Source organism: Gordionus sp. m RMFG-2023, chromosome 5 (genome assembly GCF_954871325.1).
Source record: "Gordionus sp. m RMFG-2023 chromosome 5, tfGorSpeb1-WG-v2, whole genome shotgun sequence".
NCBI classification, from domain to species: Eukaryota; Metazoa; Nematomorpha; class Gordioida; order Chordodea; family Parachordodidae; genus Gordionus; species Gordionus sp. m RMFG-2023.
This window is the reverse complement of record NC_088779.1, coordinates 4,258,335-4,284,246: the sequence shown is the minus strand read 5'-3', so window position 1 is coordinate 4,284,246 and position 25,912 is coordinate 4,258,335. Positions and strand designations below refer to the sequence as shown.

Here is a 25,912-nt window from a genome sequence, read left to right as displayed (position 1 = left end):
TTGTTTTTTCCTCTCTTTTTTTGTATATAACTAATTGTTTATTTTTTTTTTAAACATAAATATCATATATTTTAAATATTCATAATCAAAATTTATCTTATTGTAAATTTTTTTAAATTGAAATCAGGGTTTATGTATTTGACCGGTTAAATATCTTTGGGTCAATTGACCGATACTCGAATTGTCAAATATGGTCACATTCAAATAAATGTTTTTTAAAAGTCAATATTAATTTTATTTTGTATGTAATAGTAAAAATGAATCTATAATATTAAATTTATAATATTTTTTAAATTCAATGTAATTCAATAATTAATGTTTGGCTCTCCGTTAAAATGTCATATCAACTTGATATTTTATATTTTTATTTTTTATTCCTTCCTACCCCTATAAATAAAGAAAAGAAAAAAAGTGACGATTTGATTTATTGATAACCTATTTTCTATTTACGGTTTTCGACAGTGAAATTTTTTAACATAGAACAAGGCTACATTTGCAAGTAAACCTTTTGCAAGAGATTGGCAACATTAATTATTTCAACAATTCCTAAAGGAGGCAGGCATGCCAGCATCGAAAATCTATTCTGAATGTACAATTTTGAAAATTTAAAGTCTCAAGAATACTGGGAAACTTCTTTTTTTCCTTCTGTTACTATGCGTTTAAAACTCCTGATCTTAATATTAAATATTTCCTTTATATAACAAGAAAAGATTGGATTATTAATTTGCACCACGACTTTGGTTGATTTGAATCAACATCCCTTAGCTGAAACAACGGAAATTTAAACCCTGTAAAAAATAAAATTAATTCGTAAGAAAATTGATAATTTAAATATGAAGGGGCTCTTTGTTTGGCTGCTTCTATTCCAACTGTTGCCCCCATTCAACAAAGTCATATACAAAAACTTTTAAAAATCAGCTGTTGCTACATTTGACAAGACCAATACAAAAACATACATGATAAAACATGATAGCTTGTCAATAACTTTTGAAATATTACACAATAGTAATTTATTTCCCAATGAGTTAGGAGAGCTAAGAAAGGCGATGAGGATGCCATGTTAAAGATTTCTAAGACCCATATTTTTGCAAAACAACTGCTCTATATATTGATGATCAAAAACGTCTGCTTATTTTGCTCACTTCACTGTGCAATAAAATTGCATCTGGTGATACTTCACCAATTAATTGCCCACTTTTATTTGGAACTAACCTAATAGTTTTCATTACCCAATAAAGACATAAGAAGCAGTCTTTCGATATCGCCAAAATCATCTCGTTCTTCTTCTTGCACCCACCCAGTGAAGTGTTGGTAAAAAAAGTGGTTGCGAGGTAGCTACTCTAGTTGCTCAAATGAAAAATACCCCTCAAATGCACCTTTAATGAAAATCGACTTCTGTACTGACTATATTATATTTCCTCACCGAGTTCATCAAGAAGTTTCCAAACTTGCTAATTATAACGGTTGTTACCAAAATCCTTCCCTTCTTCGATTTAGGGATCAAACTCATCTGGCTGATGGCATTCAACTTGGGAACCCTCTAGGTTCACTTTTATTTTATCTTGATAGTGTTGATTGTATTACTGAAAAAATAAGATCAACTGCAAACTCAATCTTTATATATGGTACACTGATAATGAATAATTAGTGTTTTACCTATGGAGATGGCTAAAATTTGCAGCATAATAAAAAATTAAGGAGTCTTTATTGATATTGGTTTAAACACAAATAAACCTGAATTCTACATTCGGACGTTGGAAATAATCATAGTTTTAAGATAGCATACCAAATAAAATCTTCCACCTCGAGCCTTTCAGTTGAACGGGGGCAATCAATCATTTTTTTAAATTTAACTAGGCTCAAAAGTTTTAAGAAACTCTTACATTCCCTTCCTGCTTACAAGTCGTATTTCAGAATATAAAAAATTTTCAACATTCCCAAAATTCTTTAGGACTTAAGATTAAGAACCACTGTCATCTAATGAGAAATAATGGAAATAATTGTGAATCTTTGTTTTAATGACTCTCATGGCTTCATACCACACTACCCACTTCCAATGTAGGAATCGGAATCGTTTAAGCGATTTGAGGATTTATATCGTCTTGGCTTGATTCATTCTTCTTAAGGCTTTCTTTTTATGGCGCAACACAAACATATCTGAAACTCCTTTTTCCACTTTGCAAAAAAGACTGTGCGCCCATGATTTCACTCATTCTTCTTAAGACTTTCTTTTTATGGCGCAACACAAACATATCTGAGAATCCTTTTTCCACTTCGCAGAAAAGACAATGTGCCCATGATTTCAGGTACCATCCAATCCTTTTTTCTACCTTGAACATTGGTTCTGGTTATAAATTTTTAGAGCAATCCTATCTAAAAACATTGACCTGAAACTCAATGACCAGGAATTTAGGTTCTGGCTATTCGTTTAAATATCAACTCGATCTTTTAGCATAAATGTGCTAGATATCATAAGCAGGCTGATTTCGCGCCTATTAAACGTGCTTTAAATTTTGTTAGGATTTCTTTACCAACGAAGCCCACGGGTTTGTTTTATGACCTGAGAAGACAGAATGGAGTCATTAGATTACAGTGGGGAAAATCACAAGTTCCTAGCTTATGATCTTTATTGTATCGACTCTTTGACTCTATCGAACTTAAACAATAATTTTTTTTAGCTACAGATAAATTATGTGAAAAATGATGGACATGTCTGATAAATATTATTTCGTTCCAGTCATCATGACCACTCTTACAACTTTTTCCTCAAACCCAAAACTTATTTGAAAAATTTGGCGGTCAAATTTCGGTTAAAACATGATCTAAAAAAGGATTTTATCTTCGTCAAAGACTTGTAATCCAGGTCGTTAATTATTGCCTTATTAACTCATTTCCCTCTTATAGTCATTTAATTAATATAAAAATTTTCCTATTAAAAATTTATGCCTTTTCATTTTTACCTTATTCAATTTTAGTGTTTAGAGTGGCATCACTAGGGGAGGCGCAGGGGCTCGAGCCTCCTGAAAAATTTGAATAGCCCCCTGAAGCAAAAAATTTTTTTTTAATGGCTCCTTAATATCCTTTTGAACTAAAATTAAAATTAATTTTAATTGCCCCCTGAACGATTTCTTTTATAATTCTATTGAGTAATATATAGATTTAATTTTATTATCTAAAAAATTAATTATACTATCTAAATTTTTATTAAATGAATACTATTTTGATTATAAGATTAGATTAAAACTTGTAAATTATATTTTCATTGTCAGCTTGCAATCAAATTCTGTGTTAAAAATAGAATATCAATATCACTCATTAAATATTAATTTAGCATTAATAGTTGAAGCTTAAATGACTTTTATTATTTAAATTTTTATCCAATTAAATATATATTAATTAAAAATTAACAAATTTAATATTGAAATTAACTAATCAATTATATTATTGATTTTTAAATTTAATTACCATGCCTCTTCCTAAATTATTTACAAGGTCCAAATCCAAATAGGTATAAGAGATTTATTTATAAAAAATAAGTGGTAGACATATAGTTTATAATTCTCTATTATATATAATTGGCTATAAAATATTAGGTAAAATGCCACTTTTACAGAAGTATCTGCAGTTATATAATATATTACAGTTAATTTTAATAAATTTTACTAATAAATGCTTTTGATAATAAATATAAGTAATAATCTTCATTCAAATATTTAACGCCATCTATTTATTTAGAATTATTTATAAAAATTTAACATCTTAATATTTATCCCACAATAGATGTAATAAATTAGTTAAATTTTCCTATCCCACAATAGATGTAATAAATTAGATAAATATTTTTTTCTTATTTGAAAAACAGTTTTGAGTTTAATTTTTAATACGAGTATATTTTTGATATTTTTAAAAACTACTATTATTTTAAGATATAAACCAACTAGAGGTGGTGCGACAATAATATATAAAATCTTAATTGATTTTATCATATCGATCTGGTTCTTATTTTATAGTTACGAAATGTTTTATTTCTAATATGACATCCCTGCCGTGTAAATAACTTCTTCAATATATTTGCATAATATCTTCTAAAGATTTTTAGTGTTTTTGTTTTATCAATTTATCTAACATAATAAATTCTGATATGAGTTAACATCGTTAGTGTCATGGTTATGACTGCAAATTAACCAGCATCTATCATTTGTATGGCTATGTAACTTAAGATTATTACTATGATTGATTTAATAAGCAATTCAACAGTGTAGTCGTTTATATATCATTAAAAATGGAAGATAATCTTTTATAAATTTAATATATCACAATAATTTTCTCGATTACTTATCTAGCTTCCATCATGTCATCTAAGAGGATGCTCTAACCACCCCGTTTTTATTCTCTTCTTCAAGAATTGTTGATTTGGTTAGGCCTATAAATTTATCTTTACACATTCTATAAAACATTGTTTAGAATGTTAACAGAAAGTTATATTAGTTTGATGACCTTTTGTCAATGTAAGTTGCTAAGAAATATATTATATTATGTGGTTTTTAAAAACCATTATCAATTGAGGCATATGTATGAATTAATTAACCTTTTTTATCACTTGTAATTCCTTAGACGCAAAATTTTTTTATATAAGCAATCGAAAATATTTTGTACTGTATTAAATAGTTTTTATAAAAAATATTATTTTTAGAAATGTCTTGTATTGTTTTAATTATTTATATGCTAGTTTATTTTGTATGCATAATATAATAAATGACAAAATAAAAAATTCAGAATAATTATTCAGAGTTAGCAAATTTTAAAAAAGTATAATATATTAATATAGAACCCGCAAATTGAGGAGTATGGGGGGCGAAGCAGCCCCTTATAAAAATATTTTTAGTTGAACCCCTTTGTAAAGGCTAGCGATGTCCCTGAGTTTAACATTTATTTTTTAATTTGTGAATTTACTGTAATTAATTGTATTGTAACATTTGGACTTTTAATATTCAATTTTTCAATAAGAATCAAATAATATTTATTACGTTTCGCTATAGAATTTTTTATTTAAGTATAAATAATTTAGGGAATGTGACCTTAAAATGTAGTCTAGATTTATCTTTTAACTAGTATTGTTGAAAGGCTCGATTTGAGCGGATTTTTAAAAACGGCTTACTCAATATTAGCCAGAAAATTGCCTAAGCCTCAGGGTTTAGGAAATATATGTCTAGACCTTTGTTCCTTCTATAAGCAAAATCTTCAGGGTTGGGTAATATTTTTTCTGGATGAAGTATTGAGTTAACCGTTTTTAAAAATCGGCTCAAAACGAGCCCTTTAACAGCACTAAATGTATTCTCAGTAATTGTTATTTGATATGATTATTTGAAAAATATTTTAAAAAATTTTAAATCATTAATATTTTTTTTTTTACATTTTAAAAATTACAATTAAAAAATTTATAATAAAATTAAAAGTAAATTAAATATTTAACAATAGAAGAAAGATTTTATTTGCAAACTTATTTATTTCTCAAATCATATTATATATCATTTTACCCGTAAAATAACATTATTTTTTTGATATCGAAAAGTTGGAAGTGATACTACTAAGCTTAAAATGTGCAAGATAAAAATGCTATATAATTAATTTTGATTCGTTTACTATATCCCCAAGAAAAGCAATAAATGAAAATTTTATATAATATATATATATTTTTTTTTAAAACAATAATCCCATTTAAATATTTAAAAGCTTATTAGAATCTTTCATTCTTCTATTCAATGCATTTCGAAGCTTTCAATAGAAACTATTTCGTCATCATCACTAAAGATAATAAATATATAAATATATTATAATATTAATTATAGCCATTAAGAGGTAGGCGTAAGATGGCCTGGCCGAAATCGGCTCGGAAAACGGCGTTTTCAATCTGGACCGACCTAGCCCATAATTATTTTTACCCGTCTGGTAAAATATATTTTACGCATTATTTTTTCCGGTCCGAGAATCATTTTGAATGGCAAGACCGACCCGGGCAATCACTAATTATATAATATTGTATTGAGGTTTAATGTTAGATATTTTCCGTAAAAATAGCAATTGGTGTCAATAAATTAAAAAAATAAAAGTTTAAAGCAATAAATGGCTGAAATATATAGCGTAAGGTATTCTACACATGCTCGAATGTAATTTCCAGTGTCAAATCAGGTTTTTTAAATTTAGAAATCACTCTCAATAAAGGATACAAAATTTAGAGATCTTAAATTCGCATGGATTATATATCCCAAAACGATATTATAAATAATTAAGTAGCTATTCTGTATTTTATTCCTAATTCCATCATTTATAGTTTTTCTTTCGTTGTTTCTCACTATCTTACTAAGGCTATATCCCTTCCATACCTTTTTTTTTAGTTTTTCCCTTCTCTGTTAATTTTAAACACAATGTCTGGAATGGAAATATAAGGCATAAATTAAAAGACGTTTATGTTTGTTTGAAAAATCTTTCTGTAAAACTAGTTTTCCTATTTGATCAATGATATCACAAAAAAAATTTCAATTTTGTAAGATTTGAAGAGAACCATTTCGGCATTGATCCTTAAATTTCTAGGGAAAAATTTTTTTTTAGGGTATCATCAAACCAACCAAATTTATTGAAAAAGTGTCTAAGGAATTTGGATAAGATTTATCACTTTAACTATTTCCCAGACTGTTAAGATGCACAAACTTCTTATTTGTAGGTATTTTTCTAGATCCCAAATCATTTCAAAATTTTGTAAAAGATAATAACGTTTAAAATTGACTTATTTATAATAAAGCTAGATTCTAATGTCGTTTTTGATTTGATTCAAACAAAAATTGTTATTATATATATAAATGTAAAATGCACTTGTTGATAGTTCGTTTTTACCTAATATTTTTAAACATTTTAACTTATTTTTTAAAACCTATTGCCTGGTTATTCGTCATGCCATTTTTCTCTAAAGCTCCATCATTTTTATAAGATTCATTTTTAAAAAAAAAACCAATTCTGTTAAGAAGATTCTAACGCCAAATATAGATATTCTCTAGTGCCACTTACCTAAGCCAAGATATTTACGCGGAATATTTCCTACCACGATTATAATTTTTATTTTGCAGTTAAAATTTATTTTATAGAAAAATCTCTAAGAATCTAGGTCCTATATTTTTAAATTGAGAGAGTTAGCGTTGGGACTTTTTTTCCCACTAAGCCTTGAGACCAGGTCATCCCTCTATAAATATTATATGATAAAATTTAAAAAAATATATATATCTAGAACATCACTTACTCGGGAAATTTGCCTAGCCTACTAATGATAAATGATACATAATTATTTGTTACCTGGATGATTCGTGAACTCTTCTATCTATGCATAGGGTTTTATTAGATAGCACCGTGCCATCTAGCACAAACTCCCCTTTTGGGTATAGAGGCTTTTCATTCCCCGTTTTGCATTTCAGTTGGCACGAGTATTCATCTAAATACAATGTATATATAATATATAATATATATATTGTAATATACATTTTTATTTTTCAGAAAGAAAAGTTTTTTACAAAAAAATATATGTATATATACCTTTAACATAAGCATATAATCCTTTATCGCTAAGCTTCTTCGCAATTTCATTGCATCTGATATCATTGGCACTTTTTGATGATATCTCAGGTCCAGTCTAAAGGTTAATTAATAATTATATGTGATTACCAGAAAAATAGTCCTAATAGCTTGTAAAAGTATTTAAATTAGATAGAAGGCTTCACTGAAGTATCTAAGATATTTGTAAAAAGGGGGGGGGGGGGGAGATTTATTGTATACTATAGATTTTGCAGTATTCCTAGGTCCCTTCTTTGAAAAACTTTGGCCGGATCACATTTTAAAAATATAATTATCGTATTTCATCTCCTTATTCAAAATTATGTTATTATAATGCACAGAGTTTTTAAAAGAGATCTAGATAAATTATCGATACACCCTCTATAAATGGATCTAGATACATATATGTGGTCTAAAATAATCTAGATACATATAGATACATTTTTTACAAATGTATCGAGATAATCTCAAATTTGGTTGTCATTATCACACCAGTTTTATGTAAAGATATTTACAACAAACTATTTCTACAGAAGGTACTTGATGGCAGGGTTATTATATTTGATGAAAAACATTGTTATGATGATATAAGCATTAAATATATTATATCCCGACACTCATTAAAAAAAAAAATTATTTAAAATTTGATGAGTGACAAAACTTATGTCAATATATATATCATCTAAGGGATGACCAAAAATATATAGATTACCATATTGTCGTTATCCATTGCGTAAGATAAAATTTGTCTAGTTTGTTTTTGTAATGAAATAAAACTCGGACATATTATTAAATGAAATTAAATTCAAATATTATCATTTTTAATAAAAAAAAACCTTTAAAAAAAAATTCTATCAAATATTTCTGAAGAGTATCTAAAATAGATGAACACACTTTCAAAATAGTATCTAGATACTATGTACAAATACCTTTTTATAAAGGCGTGTGTAGATCAGATAGTATATTTTTTGTATCTTGATACAGTTTTTTAAATAAATATATCTTGATACTTTAACAACTCTGAACGATGACATTTACAAAAACTAACAAAATTACGAGTAGGGGGGTGGCGATTTTCTTCTCTTATTCCCACTCCCACTCCTCATCCGTTGGTTACTTCAACGGAAACATTTTAATATTATAATTTGATTTTTTTTTGTAAAAAAATGACATTCAATTTATTGATATTAATAAATATTATTTGATTCCCTTTTTCCTATATATTTTGTCTAAAAAATTGAAATGAAAAATAAATTATGCGTAAATCATTAAATGTATGGTACATATAAAGATTAGAATTACTTTTTTACACTTGAAAAATCTATCCGTCTGGAAAGAGCAATCAAACCTTTATTTATATAGGATAGGAATAATTAATAATTTATAATTTATAATCTTTTCTTTTCTTTTCTTTATTTCTTTCTTTTCTTTCATTATTTCTTTATTTCTTTCGAATAATTTTTTTTCAGATAAGTAGGTAGGTATTGGGCCGTTTTTTTGCTAGCATATTTTTCATATTTGTTCAATTTGAAGATTAATTTTATGATTTTGTCTAAAACTAAATACAGGTTTGGGCATGGCCTGAGCTAAGGATGGTCTGTAATCTATTCTTATCTTAATATTTACAAATTGGGCAAGTATACAATTTTTTTAATATTAAGAATATGGCGCACAAAAAAATCTATTTTTCTCGTATAGTTATAACGTGTTAAAACTTCTATTTTATAATGATTAAACAAATAGTTATGATCCCCTAAATTACTCAGGAAAAAACAATTTAAATTTTATTATTATTTTTACTTATTGTCAGATTTGCATTTCTTTCTTTGGAAAGGAATTTCGAATCCCATGCAATTTCCAGAAAGTTCCCACCTAATATTTTCCTCTCCCAGATTCGAGCGTTGTTCCTTTCCTAGCATGAAAAGTATTATTTTTACTTTCGCAATGTTTAGTTGTAGTTAAATGGCCCGACTTGGGTCGATTTTTAACCAAAATAATATTATATAGGCCTCGAGAAGATTTAATATAAAAAAAGAATAAAATTCGCCAAAATGGTAAAATAAAATTTAATTTAAATTAAATATTGTAAGTTTATTACGAATTGAATGAAATCTAGTGTTTGAAAGGCTAATTTTTAAAACCCCCCTAAATTAAAGATTAAGTCTCGAAATTTTGAAAAGTAGATGACCAAATCTTTCTTCCAAACTATGGGCAAGTTTTCGAGCTTACGGTTAAAATCTTGAGTTTACCCTATTTTTAATAATGGGTTAAATCCGAGCCAAACCATACAACACTACTTGAAAGCATTTTTTGAATAACTTCAATTAAAATTTACCTTATAAGTCTATTTTTAATATATACTAATATATAAGGGTAAGTATTTTAAGAAGGGCATGACCTCATTGCGGTAAATATCATTGTTTTTGTACCCTCATATTTAATATTACACACATATTAAGTTATATTTTGAAGAATCAACTTGCATTATGAAATATATTTATCGAAACTCGAGTTCACATCTTTGCGTTAACTCGAATTAGTAGACTAAATCAACCCTGGGACCACAGTCGGGGGGGGGGGGTATAAATAAAATCGTATAATTTAAAAAAATATATCCTTATGAAATAGTTAAATAAATCTTAAAAATAAACATACGCCGGAAACATGTTTTTTAAAAACATTCTCCTCGCTTTCTCTAACTATTATATACTATAATTTTATAATCAAATTTTGGTCACCTTTTCACCCCTTAATAAATTTAAAAATTCATAAAAATAACTACGACATTAAGATTAGTAGAAGCATCCGTTTTAATTTTAACGTTCCTTTAAAATCGCCCCCTTTTTAAAATATATATATTGTATATATATACATAGTGTTGTTAGACTAGACGTCTCGATGCGTACTCGATATTTTATTTGAGAAAAATATTATGCTCAAGCCTTACATTTTTGATCATATATTATGGCACCACAAAGGTTTAGACATTTTTTAATAGTGAAATTTAGAGAGCTTAAGGCAATATTTTTTGACTAAAGTCTTGAGTAGTGTTGTTAAACGGCCTCGATTTGAGCCTATTTTTTAAAAACGGTAGAAAAATATGCTATAAGCTTGGAGATTTTCTCAATAGATGTTCAAACCTTTGTGCCATATAGAGAAAAATCTGCAGACTTGCATAATATTTGTCTGAATAAAATATTGAGTTAACCTTTTTTTAAAATTTGGCTCAAATTTAGCCGTTTAACAACACACTTATATATATACTATATACTGTATATACAATATACTATATATGATATGTTTATTTTTTAAAAAATGGATCAGGATAAAAAAAATTTTAATATTTAATGGTCTCCAAGTTTTTTGGCTCTCTCCGTCACTCATCTCGAACTTGTTTAACTTACCATATCATAGCTCAAGTTAGAAGAGTCGCTCACTTATTTTCATAACGTAATACATTTTTTACCGGAATCATTTTCGTATTGCGATGCCGTAACCGCACCTTGTTCTAAAAAGAAAATAAATAATTATAGATTTTTTTTTAAAAAAAAAAAGGTAATAATAACGCGCGAATGGGAAGGGTGGGGAATGGTGGTATGGGGAACGTTATTCCCTAACTTCCGGAATTTTATTGGAATATTACATCTATAAATTATGAGAAAGCCTAATCTTCTAATATCCAATCTCCGTAATCGCATAAGTGATCGTTTTGCTATCATCTTAACGTTATAATTTTTTTTTCTATCAACTTTCCTATCTTCTCAATGCTAGTGTTGTTAAACGGCTCGACTTGAGCCGATTTTTAAAAACGACTAACTCAATATTTTATCCAAAATAATATTACGCAAGTTTGAAGATTTTGCTCATAGATGGCACAAAGGTCTAGACATCAATTAGCGAAATTTCGAGGTTTAGGTAATATTTTTATAGCTAAAATATGGATTTAGCCGTTTTTAAAAATCGGCTAGCCGTTTAACAACACTACTCTATGCCGTAAAATCAAGGGAAACCAATATAGCACAACATTAAATTTTCGGTCCTTCCGCTTGACCGATCCGGCTCGACCCGACCAATTTGAGTAATTTATTGGAAAAGACGATATCTACCTCTGTCTTCTTCGTCATACTTGTCTTGATCGTACTTAGTGTCATCTCCTGGAACAGCTGCAAATATTAATAATAAAAAATTGAAAGCCCGATTGGGGAACCGCTTCTTAACAAAATGGCCAGATTAAGATGTTATATAAGTCTCGAGAGATTCGGTAAATTAGAGTTCCAAAACCTCTCTTGCCATCTATGAGCGAAAATTTCCTAGGCTTGTAATAATATTATTTCGATTAAAATACCTTAATCGGGCCATTTTTAAAATATCGAAATTACCCACAACTAGTATCGTTAAAGGGCTCATTTTGAGTCGATTTTGAAAAACGGCTAACTCTATATACAAGCCAGAAAAGAAAAATTGCTTAACCCTTCAATACTCCGGTGAAAAAAATGACGTTAGTACTCAGGTGGGGTATAATAGACCCCAATTTATGTATGTATCTCCAGTAATATTCATTATTTTCATTTGCTATTTGGATATAAGATAGATCTAACCTTAAGCTTGGTAAAATATTTAAATATTATTTCTTAGGCTTAGATTAAAGATGATGAGGATAATTATAATTTGTGCCAAAATTTTTTTAAATCTAAAATTAAAAAAAATAACTTATCCATCATATAATCATGATAATTTATAATATGGATCTTTATTCTTTTAATGTAAAAAAAAATTACACTAATACATTCAAATATAAAAAAAATATAGAACATACAAATTTACTCTGGTGGGGACTCACAAATCTCAATCAGTCACAAAATGCTTATATCTTAAAAACTAGTCAACCGAAATATATGAAATTTGGAATATAGATTCTAAGATATATTTGATGAAGCTACTGAAGAATCCAGATCATAATATTTAACCGTTTTTATGTAATATTATTTCTAGCATGCCGGGGGTTTCATATACCCCACCAGAGTATTGAAGGGTAAAGTCTCCAGATTTTGGTAATAGACTTCTAGACTTTTGTATACCATCTTTGAGCAAAATCTTCAGGCTTGAAGTATAACATTTTTTTGGATAAAATACAGAGTTAGCCGTTTAACAGCACTACCCATAACAAACGATTAGGTATAGGGTTCAAATATATCCAAGGAAGAATTCGTATTAACCAAGAACAAGAAACCAATAAAAAAAAACGAGGGAGAAAAAAAAAATCTGGCTAAAATCCGAATCTTTCATTTTTTCTGTATTATAAGTTAAATTATTTTCAATAGTCAAACATTATTTTAACGAAGTAGTGGTGATAATAAAAATTAGATGCAGGCTGGGAAAATCCCCTCATAATTATGGTGCAGAGTAAAAAATACCACTAGACGACTATAGAAGTAAATTTTTTCCCCCTCTTTTTTACAGCGATCAAATTGAATCAGATTATAAATATTTTCCTAAATCCGACGCTCGAAATCCTCTTAAAACGAGATTTTTGACTCTAAATATTTTAAATTAAGAATTTTTTAAAAAAACAAAAATTTTCTTGAGAATGCTCATATAAATTTTGATTTTACTTAAAAATTCCAAATTTCGACTCTTAAAAATCTTTTATATTTTGTAACCTCTTATGAAATCTTCAAAAAAAAAAAAACTTTGCTCACAATTTTTTCAAATAAAATATTTTACCGGAGTTGATATCGTAACAATACACGGCAACAAACATTCCCAAGATAATCATTGATGTCTTCATATTTTAGATTTTAAAAAATAATTTTTTAATATTTCTTTTTTTGTAAAAATAATGTTTTATTTTAATTTCTTAAAAAAAATAAAATTTTAAAATCTAAAGTTGAAAACGAAAACGAAAAATTATTTGAGAAATATATTATATATGCTATATTTTATAATAAATTTTAAAAATAATAAATTTTGAGCCATGGCTAAATTGTTAAATTTTCAGGTGAATAAATAACATTTTTTAAAAATAATTATCTTATAACACCTGCGATATTTAAATGGGAAAATAATTATAATTAAAAATATATTACTTCTAATTAATATTGTTCAATAATAGCCATGAATTTTTTTCCATAATTATTTCTTAAATTAAAATAATTTATAAAAAGAAAATTTCCAATAAATTATGTTTTCTTTCCTCTATCCTTTTCTTTTCTGTTTCATAATAAATTATATATTTTTTGTCAGATAATGATTCCAGCATTAGACGCAGATAACTATCTTTCTCCAGTAACATATGTGATGTGGCAATCGAATAAAAACCTAAAACTTTCACTGACATTCCGACTCAGCAATTTAAACTTATATTGAAACTTAGACTTTTCTTTCTTACAATTAATTAACAAATCGTAAACTGTATAATTTTATTTTTTAGCATTCATAATGGTTAACATAATATTATAAGGATCGAATTATCAAATACTGCGCTAATATAAATTTTATATTCATGCAAGACACTGAAGAAATCTTGTAGAATTAGCAGTGTATATAAATATTATAAGATTCCAATAAAACGCTGTAGAATATGATTTGTTCAATTAAGTTTGGGAATAATTATTTGTCCTAAACTATTTAATGGAATGAGTAATAAAGATTTTTATTTATATGATATAGCATGTTAAATATTGCTAAATTTCAAATTTTGGTTCTTATCTACCTACTTTTTACAAAAATAATGCATATTTAAAAATATAATAATATACTACTTTGTATGGAATAATATAATATAAATATTTTTAAAAATTTTTATCCGAATAACATTTTTCAAAAAAGTTTGTGGAAGGACATGAAAGTAGGGGGTTCGGTCATTACCGTAAAACATATATTAATCATTTACTTTTTTAATACATTAATGCCTGGCAGTTAAATTTTTATCTTACTCCCGTTGCACTCTCATCCAAACAAACTACTAATCTTACATATGTTCACATATTAGCTTACGTTTCTATCCCCTATCTTTTCTCATTTTTTTTAAAAAAACTAACAATATTTAAATCTTATTAAGCTCATATAATTTAAATTTCTCGGAAATGCTTTATGTAAAAAAAAATACTTATAAAGTCCCCGCGAGTTTTAAAATAATACCTATAATTTAAATATTTCACCAAATATGCCCGAAAAGTAAAAGTTTATTATAATGCAATGTAGATATAATCCCAAAAAATTATTATAACTAATCACGTTGTGCGTGAAAACCTTGGCTACTACAGATAGTGTTGTTAAACGGATAACTAGATATTATATCCAGAAAATTAGTGGGCAAGCCTCAAAATTTTGATCATAGACGTCACAAAGGTTTGGAAATCTATTAGCGAAATCTCGAGGCTTAGGTAATATTTCTGGCTAGAATATTATGAAAGGGGTTTTTAAAATGGGCTCAAATCGAGCCGTTTAACAACACTAGCTTCAAATATGTAAGTAATATTCATATTTGCCTTAATCTCACCCAAGAACCATTTATGGGTAGTATCACTAACCTATAGAGCTTTTTTTCATTAAATGGTTTGTTATATACTAAACACAATGCTAAATCGTATCATTTCTACAGGCAAGGCATCCCTAGTAATTATAGAGTTTATTTTCTTGAAAAGTTTAAAGGCAATCGCGTTAATCGGTGGGTAAGTAGAGTAAGGGAATTGGGATTGTTCTTTAATCTTTTCTTAGTTTTTTTAAATATTTTAGTTATAAAATTTTTCGATTTATTTGATAAGCGGTAATATTTTTGTTATTCCTTCTGTTCATTTTCATAGTGCCGGCGCCGATGTCGTATATGATAAATGATTCTTTATGATGCTATATAAATAAAGGGGAGATAAATGGTTAAAACATTCTAGAAGGCAGTCGTGCCTCAACTTGGAAGAAAGGGTAAATATCAGATTATATCTATCAAAAAAAGGAGTCTCAGAGACATTTATAGAACTTATATTAACATAAAATGCTCAACGCCCTATTGTAAATGTTATAAAATCGTTATCTATTTGGAAGCCTTTTGTTAAATAGGTGGTATTTTTCTAAATTATCATATGCATTTTTGTCTTAATAAATAATGACTTTCTGTTCAGCAAATTTTTGTAGGTTTATTAAACTTTTTTTAAAATTCATTTATTAAAATTTTAAAAGTTCATGAATCGAAACAATAAAGTTAGAAATTATTTTTTGTTACTTTTTGGTACGCTAAAACACAATTTTCCTTTGTAAAAAAATTAAAATATTAAATATTTTTCTAATCTTTCGTAGCCAATAATGTATGACGTAATTATCTACATTAATGCTTAAATTTCCAGTCTTATAAATTGATGGCTTAGATTATTAATCGGAGTGGACTTAACGTTCCCATCTACTCAACTTGCCCCGGTTCTCCCTTATACTACAATTTTTGGAATAATTGATTTACCAGGTAAAATGTAATGCCCAAGGAATCCGAATATGTAAAAAAAAATTTGTATATGCTAAATATAATTTTTTTAAGACACCTCAAATAATTCCATTTTTTATTTGAAAAAGGTTAATAAAAATCTTTCCATTTCTTTTTATCGAATTTGAGTGGATTTTTAAGTTTTCTAGAAACTATTTCTTCTCCATCACTATAAAATAAAATAAATATAAATATATAATAGTCGTCTTAACATTGGAGGTAGGCGCGAGATAGCCTGGAAATTTTTATCGGGTTTTTTTTCAGACTCGACCGATCCGTAATTATTAATACCCGGCCCGTAAAATAAATTTTGCACAATTTTTCCGGAATCAAAATCTCTTTGGAAGCAAGATCTAGGTCCGAGCCCACGGCTAATTAATAATAAAATTGAGTTCATGTTCGATATTTCTTGTTTGTTTTTTTAAATTTTCAAGAAAATAATTAATTAAATTTGTTTTTAATTTATATAATGTTCCATATCACAGACAATATATCGTAGATAGTCATGGGTGGATTGGGGAAGAAAAGGCCTGGTGGGACAAAACATTTTAAGGGCCCTAAAAAAGGATTTCCGAGTTTGTTGATTTTTTTTTGTTTATATTAACTTACACATTCTTATATTTCGTTTATTAACTCATTTATACTGTATATGTATAAATTATTTTTATTATTTTCAAAGTGAATAAGAGAAATGTTACTCAAAATAGAAATCTGTTTAAGAAAATTCATGCCGGGTCGGGCCTTAGAAATTTTTTAAAATATTTCTAAATTTATCAATTTTATGTCGAATTTTTTATGTAAAATTAAAATATGTGATTTTATTTATAAAGTAGACGCCAAATAACATATAATATCGTTTATTTTGAGTAATTATAAAAATTTATTTCAAATTTAAATACGGGCTTGAAAGATTAGGCCCGATGCAGATCACCAACTCAAAATATAAAAAAAAATTCAAAGATTTTAACTCTTAAAATGAAGATTATTTTTAAAGAGAAGATTTTTTTGAAAATGCTCAAACAGATTTTTTTGATCAAATATTACCTAACACTCCAAATTATTATTTTTTTGTAATAAATCTTTTACATGTAAATCTTTTGTGGTTTTTATGAATAAAAAATCTTTCATGGTGAAATGACAAATTTTTAAAAATGATTTAGATCTTCTTAAATAAAGTGCTGGGAATAATTAAAAATAGACTGCGAAGCTATTATTGACTAAAATATTTAGAAGCCTTCTTAAATCATAGCAGTTCAACCATTAATAACGCGGAATTTGTTAGTGATAGCAGTTGAACGTGAATTATTTCTGTAGATTCTAACCATTAATAGGGGATATCTTAAAGCTAAAACAAACGCGATTGTAAAATTTAAATATTTGTTTTTATTATTTAACATTATGTAATGGAGGAGTATAATTGATAACGTAAGAAAATATTCCATAATGTTGTATTTTTTTCCTCATTCCGGCATTTAAAATTGTTATATATTCTCGAAAACTTTTTCGTTAGTTTCTCACTATCTACTTTCGCTAATAGAGGATTTCCTCTTACAAGCCTTTAAAATACCGTCTATGATGGAAATACTGGGGCATCGGTTATAAGATTTTAATCTTTTGAAAATATTTAATTAAAATTCGCTAATACACTTCATTATCAATAATATCACATATCTTAATTACGTAAATATGAACAGCGTTATTTAGGACCTAATCATAGCTCCTCGTGACAAATTTCTTTCCCATTTCCAAATACAACTATATTCGGGCTTCATCGAATCAAACCTAATTTATAATTGATAATAATTGACATACTTGTGACTTTTATGTTATCATCTTGACTTCGGGCTATTATTAATTAGCTTTTAGGAAGGTTGAATTATTTCAAAAAGATTCGGGTGGTTATTAATAATGCTTTTAAAGTTTCAGATATGTAAAGGACATATAGTTTGTTATTAACCGATCCTTTTAGACATCCATCCATAAAAATGCCTCTCACGTGTCTGCCATCTTGTTTACCTAATTTCTTAAATTATTTTTTTAAAACCTATTGCCGGCTTATTGCATAGAATTCATTTTAAATAGTAGCAAGTCTGTTAAGTAGCCTAAGGGGATTTTTCCTGTAACACTATAAATAGACTCTAATACCATTTGCACTAATTTGAGCAAGCAGCAAGCGAGCCAAAACTATTTTACTAGTCATATTTTCCCCCTTCGTAAAAAACGATTTTCCAATTAAATTCTTTATATTTGCAGGTCATTTTCAAAAATAAAAAAATTAAAATCTCTAAAGGTTTCACATTTTTATTCCCAGAAAGCCCCGTGAAATCAGTTGCCCCTAAGTTTACTGGCTATTCCGACTTTTGTAGATAGTCGATAATAGTAATAAATATATATCTAATCGGTTAGGTATATTCCCACAGAAGAAATTTATATATTAATACTTTATATAGATAATAGCTTACAAAATAATAAATTATATACGTAAATTATTTGCTTACCCGGATAATTCACGAATTCTTCCATCTATGCATAGGGCTTTCCCAGATATCGTTGTGCCGTTTACCACAAATTCCCTTTGTATAAGTTTTTTTTTCATTGTTTTACATTTGAGTTGGCACGAGTTTTTAACTAAAGAAAATTCGATATATATATATATATATAATTATTATACATTTTTAGAAAAATTGGTATACCTTTAACATATTCGTATAATCCTTTTTTATTAAGCTTCTTCGCAATTTCTATGCATCTTTTATCATTCGCATTTTTCGATGAAATCTCATTCCCAGACCCAGTCTATATAAAGATTAATTAATAAATTATACACATACAATTATCGGAGTTGAAGTAGAAAAATCAGAGATCTGCAGGCCCGGCCCGGTGCAAATAGTACCGGTGCAGGTTTCTAAGAAAATTAGAAGAAAGTAAATTTATTATTATAGCAACTGGCTTTCTTCACTAATTATACCCTCTCTCGTAGAGTTTTGAAAAAAAATTATTTTAAATGAGATATTAGTAGACCTGATTGGCATATCCTAGATTGTCGGAAGGAAGTGAAGGAGGGGGGTTTATGGGATATTTTTAAGAATTTATTCCTATTAACAAATTTTGTTAATTTTTATTTTAGAAATTAAACCATTCAAAAAATTTCTTTTAAAGTATATATTTATTTTTTTAAAAAAATTTTGATGGTTGGTTAGCATGGGAGTGGGGTGTTGGCAGGAAACTTTTATTTAGCACCTAAGAAGATATTTACAAACACTGGCTAAGAATTTACCACCTCCTTCTACCCTCCTTTGGCTTTAAGCAAATGGACAGACCTTATATATTATGATTAAGTATTTAAAACTAAAATAAAAGCCAATTTATTATTACCACAAATATTTTATAGAAATCATCCCTATTTTCTTGTATTTAAATAAAAGCCAATTTATTATTACCACAAATATTTTATAGAAATCATCCCTATTTTCCTGTATTTATTCTTAAAAAAATTAAATGGAATACGAAATTAAAACATTGGATGTAGGTATAATAAATGACTTGACTTACTTTTTCACACTTGAAAAATCTGTCCATCACAGCAGCGCAATCATTCCTTTATTTATAATATAATATAAATATTATAGGTCTATATAATAATATATAAGGAATAATTAGGGATTTATAATAAATATTTAGGGATTAATGTCAAGGAGCAGGCGCGTACGCAACGGGAGGAGAGCAAGGGAACAAATCCCCCCCAAGCAGAAAATGCAGATGCCGGATATTTTTTTCAAAAATATTATTGTTTATATTAATTTATATTTGATAATATTTATTCCTATCTCATATTAAATATATATTTAATTACATTTATTTATCACATTCATCTATTAAGTTATTTTATCAATTAATTTCGATTTCAAGTTTTCATTGGCGTAATATTTATCTATTATTTTCAAATTTCTATCGGAGTAATATTTATCTACCATTTTCATATTTCTAGTCAAATAATAATTTTTCTGAAACTCCTTGTCCAACAGGGAGGAAGAAATTGCAAGCTTGTCCAACGAGATGGAGTCTCCGCCATCAAGCAGAAACAGCTTTTATGGAGTTAGAAGAGCCGATTATTAATGCTATTACTGAAATATCACAATGGTCTGAAAGAAATATTTCCTCAGAAGCAAGAAAATTATTGGATTCAATACCTATTTCAAATTTTTTTCCTCATTAGAATGTATTATTTAATTATACAACTATTTTATGTAAGACTTTTCAAACACATGGCAATGACTTGATTAAGAAGATGAGAATAGCGGAGAGCATTTTATTACAACTCAAGGAAATTAGGTCTAATGTTGATGAAGAATTTCAATTTTATATGTTATTGTTGAGTCAAAAAGAGAGCTATACTTGTTTAATATTTGTCTCCCTCGACTTGCAGCAAGGCAAGCTCATCGTCAAAACATTAGTATAAGATCAGTAGAAAAGTATTATAAAACTATAACCAAATAAATGAATGGTTTTTAATTCATCATGCAGCACTTACCAATCTGCAGATATTACTTCCACAAATGCCTTCCCAATCTTTTTCAGATGGTGATAGAAAAAAATAATATTTGTTTGATGCCTTATTAGCTGAATAACTATGTTTAAAAGATTAACTAAGATATAGTCCCAAAAAATGCTATGGATTCTTTGTATAATTTCAAACACATTTTAGATTATATTCTCAATTAAAATGATTATATATATATTAGCAACTCTTCCCATTAGTAAACTAATGAGAGAACATCTCTTTTTTAAGAAGAATAACAGAGCTCTGTAGAGGTACCTGCAGGGCACGGCCCTGATTTTTTTCCAAAATTTTTTTCGGCCAGCCCTAGGGGGTTTTTTTTAAAAAAAATTTTCAGGCCCGGTTCGGCTTTTTTTAAAATATATTGTATTTATTTTGGATTTTTATAGCTAATTTCAAATATTTGGTTTTAAAATATACAGCTGGGCCCGGATCATTTTTTTTTTAAAAAATTTAGGCCCGGCCTGGGTGTTTTTTTTAGAAATTTCGGGCCCGGTCCGGTTATATTTAAAAAATTAAATACGGTCCGGCCCAGGAACCGGGCCTGCAGTTCTCTGAAAAACATACCTAAGAAGTATCTGACAATGGATTAAATGGTTTGGATCTTTTAAATATTCATAGGTATTTGACGCCAAGCAAGGATGAGTAATTGAAAAATTAGCTCAATCCCAACGAAGATTGGATTTTACATTGTAAATATATAACATACAATACAATTATTCATAAGAAACTTTTTGTGTATTAATATTTATATTTCCAACATTTTAATTTTTTAAACTTTTATATAAATTTTAAAGGCTCAAAAAATTCAAATTTCTATTTTGGGTCATTTAAGTGATTCATATGGTGGCTATATTCACTTTATATTTTTTAATTCACATTTATTTTATAATTTTTTATGTGCCAGTTTATATATATAATTTTTTTATAATTCATATAATTTAAAATTGTGTATTAGAAATAGTTATTAGTCCTAATAAATTTATGTTTCATATTTTTAAATAACAATAATATTTCTTAAAAAATTTTATTATACCCCCCTCCCCCCCCCCAGACCAAATTCCTGCGTACGCGGCTGTGAAGAAGTAAAATAAATATTTTTTAAAAATAGAAGTAAAATTTTTAATAATTTTTTTAGATAAAGTGGGCAGTTTTGTAGATCTATTATCATTTTTAGTCTTATAAAACGATTCGATAAAAGCCCGGTATAAAAAAATGACCATATTTGTGGCCGAAAAATATTGTCTAATAGTGCGAACAAAAGCGCCAATAATACTTTTCAAATGGCCCCATGCAAATTAGTAAAATTACCGTTTGGCGTTAGCAACCATTTTAAAAAACGCAATACTTTTTTTTATTCTTTGTTTTGTAATATTATATAAAAATGTAATATAAATAACTTACTATTTATTAGGAATACAAATATAAAAGTAAATAATACAGAATACTTATCCAATATATACAAATAGTTTACATGTATACAACTTAAAAATATATTAAATCTAGTATATTTATATCAGAAATATTTAGAAATTAAAAAAAAAATAAGAACGCAGACGATAATGTAATTTTCAAAGACAAATCCTTTTTTCTTTAGAAACATTTTTGAATTGACGGATATTAAAAAAAAAAGACAACTTTAATTTAAACAGGTAATACGTTACGTTTCTTTTATTTAAAAAATTACGGCAAAACGTAAACGCTCAATTTGTGCGCACTATAATCCTCGAGATTTTGCTAATAGACGTCCAATACTTTGTGCCATCTACAAACAAAATCTTCAGGCTTGTCTATTTTAAAAATAGGCTCAAGTCGAGCCTCGTTTAACAACACTAATCATTTTCGTAAAAATTTTTCATATATGTCTTAATTAGATAAATTTCATATTTTTTCTCGAAAACTAAATATTAGCTAAGACCAGACGTGGGCTAGGGTTAGTTTATAAATCTATTTTATCTTATATTTAATATTGGTCATGTATATAATTTTTTAATTAAATAGAAGAAATTTGCCTACAAAAAAAAATCTATTAAAAACTCCAGTTGTTAAAAGATACTCTTTAAATGGATCTAGATACAGATACATCGTCTAAAATAATATCTAGATACAGATATTTTGATCAAAAATCTATCTAGATACAGATACCACATTAGATACAGGATCTAGATCCTTTAACAACTCTGAAAAACTCTAATTTTTATAATAAATTATCAATATTAAAATTGCCGCTAGGTGGAACCTATAGAAAGATAGCCTAACCCGGCCCGAAATAATTTAGAAAATTTATAGCAGTTGATCCAAACTGTAGCACGCCAGATGGTGCAGTTAATAAATATAAATATCGAAATCGGATATAATATAATAATTAAAAAAATTAATTTTAAATATCATGTTTTATACTTATTATCAGGTTTGCATTTCTTCCTTTGGAACGGAATTTCAAAACCAGAGCAATTCCCAGAATCTTCCCATTTAATATTTCTGTCTTCCGAATTCGAGATTCGTGAACTTTCTATAAGCATAAATAAAAAGGTATAATTTTTTATCTTGCAAATGTTTGATTTATATTTTAAAAAAATATATAATACTCTCTGCAAATGCGATAGAATTTTCAATCAAGAAAGCGACAATTAGAAGAATTCCAACCTTAATCATGACCAAAAAATAATAATATTTATTAAGTATAATTTTAAATAAAATATAAATATATATTTTTGAGAAATACAATTTTTATATTTTATCAAAACAGATTATACATATATTTTTTTTTCGCGAAAATCAAAAAAAAAAATCTAGACACCATAAGTTTCAGTTTCTCATTTAAAACGAGCAAAATATAATCTTTAATATAATGTTATATAATATTTTTTATTAATCTTGTAACTTAGTAAAATATTTGGAAAAAAATAATATTTCTTTATAGGTGGTATAATTTTTCAATCTAATATAAAAAAAAATTAACTAGATATATTACCATAAGTTCATAATTTTGGGAAAAATTCAATTTTGAAATATATAATATCTTATAATATTTAGAGAGATCCATCTGCAGAACCTGAGCCGCTAGCCCAGCTGGACAATTTAGCTAAAAATATATAACGGTTTAAACCGGGCTAACATTTAACTCGGGCTGGCCAATTAGGCCCGCTATAATTTATTCATAAAAAATAAGGCAGGGTTTGGTAAAATCTCTGATTTTGTCCGATGATATCTTTATTTTTGAAATTTCAAAAGCTAATATTTTGATTTGATCTATTTGAAAAAAAAAAATTACAATATGCTTATTTCTTTTTTATTTTAAGTAGCCGTCGAACTGAAATACTGAATATATTTATTAATATGATTACAGATCACAACAGATGTCAAACACAAGTGAATTATGAAAAGGAGTTGTTAAATAGAAATCCATTGGAGGAGAAGATATAAGAATTGTTTTTAAAAAAAAGATATAGATATTTAATATGTGATCGCTAAAAAATTATAAATTAAAAAAACGGGCCAGTAATTTTAACTGGCAGATTATCTTAAAAATCATAGCAAGCTTGACCGGCAAAGATTTTAAGAGATCGGGACGAGCAAAATTTGTATAAAATATTCTTAAGCGAGCCAGGTTTTGCAGACCTTAATTTCACAATAAACCTGTCCAAAAAACGAATCAAATATTTGGTCCGTTTTTAATAATTCGAATTGAATAGCCGAATACCAAATTATTGGTTTTGATTAGAATACTATTACGCAAATATTTTCTTTTATAGATATCGAATAATTTGTTATCGTCGAATCGATAATTGGAATTATTGGGCATATTTAGTAATATATTTCTTTAATTAAAATTTCATCTTCTTTTTTATTAGATAAATCCAACAATCTGGGAAAATATGATTTAACAAAGTATACATCGACTGCATATGAAAAGGCTTTTCTCTGTTGAAACTAATTTGCTGTCAAAACAACCGCACGCCTTATACTCTGCAATCACAGTTAGCGAGAATTCGCGGAGAAGTACAAACAAAATATCAAAACCATAAGAAAAACTAACATTTTACCTTAAAATTGCCTTGACATTATAAATTAAGTGTCCATTTTAATTTCGTTAATAACTTCATGGCCATTTATCATCCTATTATTATAATAATTTTTTTCTTAGTTTATAACTAAATTTGCAAATAAAAGAAAAGTTATTCGAAATCGAATACAAATAGTAAATTTTATTATTCGTACGAATTAGAATAGTAAATTACGAATAATAACCTATTCGATTCTCGTTGAATTTTGAATAGGCCTATCTCCCACCAATACAAAGTGGCAATCTAGCAAAAAAAGAAAGAAAGAAAGAAAGAAAGAAATAAATAAATAAACCGTCATCATGAGTAAAAAAATCGATCTTTAAACCAAATCTTCAATTTCTTTCTGAATATTTTTTTCTCAAGCACTTGTAATCATTTTGGACCGGGGTATAAAGATTGGTATTTTGCATTTTTTTAACAAAAATTGTGAAAGATAAGCAAAACAGAATAAATTATAAAATTTATATGTAATAAAATCCCTCATCTACAAAATAACAAAAAGTGGCTCTCTACCTATAATATCTTAGGAGCTGTAATTATTTATGTTAAGTATACCATTTTCCCCATTTTATCCCATACACTGGATAAAGTGGTTAAGCATCATGGTAAAGTGATTATAATAAATTACTATAACGTTTATTTGAACAAAATATTGCGATTTTGACATCTATTCATCTCTTTTAGTATAAACTAATCAATAGAATACTGAAATCTATAAAATTATATCAAAAAAATAGCATTTCTGAGTGTATTTTAGGCATATTGTACTCAACAATTATTCTTCCCCTTTGCGACAATTCTTAAAATTTTATTCTAAATAACACACAAACTATTTAATAATGTTCCCTTTCGCTTAAACGTATCTTTTTATATGTAATTGACGATAATATTTAAAAATTATCTTTTTTGCAAAGACCGAAGATTTTAACCATTTTACCCGTAACAACTTTGCCCCCAAAGTAATATAATAAAAAGTTATTGCGTGACTTCCAATTAAGCTATGAACTTCCTATTAGTTTTATTTTATATCTGCTTTAATAAGGAACATGTATAAAAAATTTTAAATTCTTTGATATATTTTGCTAAAAGTAGAATAAATTAGAGGATGATTTTTATAATTTATGGGTAAAAAATGTTTTTTTTTGGAAAAATATGTCAAACCAGCAAAGTTTTTCAAAGATGAACATAGATAAGAAAATAGATATAAAAATACACCTT

At 27.2% G+C, this 25,912-nt stretch overlaps 1 protein-coding gene across 2 annotated transcripts in view; it reads right to left on the bottom strand.

Annotated features, from left to right (window-relative positions):
• Positions 1 to 18,664, bottom strand: part of LOC135929925 (uncharacterized) — a 28,748-nt gene extending 10,084 nt beyond the window's left edge. Inside the window, exons 1-9 of one of the 2 annotated variants that reach the window (XM_065466670.1) lie at positions 18,568 to 18,664; positions 13,324 to 13,381; positions 11,706 to 11,762; positions 11,066 to 11,107; positions 9,400 to 9,511; positions 8,902 to 8,947; positions 7,582 to 7,678; positions 7,345 to 7,480; positions 5,726 to 5,805 (exon numbers count right to left, since the gene is read on the bottom strand). In XM_065466670.1, the coding sequence (XP_065322742.1) occupies positions 5,760 to 5,805; positions 7,345 to 7,480; positions 7,582 to 7,678; positions 8,902 to 8,947; positions 9,400 to 9,511; positions 11,066 to 11,107; positions 11,706 to 11,762; positions 13,324 to 13,375 (588 nt within the window). In that variant the 5' untranslated portion in view covers positions 13,376 to 13,381; positions 18,568 to 18,664 and the 3' untranslated portion in view covers positions 5,726 to 5,759. Of the gene's footprint in view, positions 1 to 5,725; positions 5,806 to 7,344; positions 7,481 to 7,581; positions 7,679 to 8,901; positions 8,948 to 9,399; positions 9,512 to 11,065; positions 11,108 to 11,705; positions 11,763 to 13,323; positions 13,382 to 18,567 lie in introns of those variants that run through there. The other variant, XM_065466669.1, reaches the window with a different exon arrangement.
• Between the last annotated feature and the right edge of the window lie 7,248 nt (positions 18,665 to 25,912).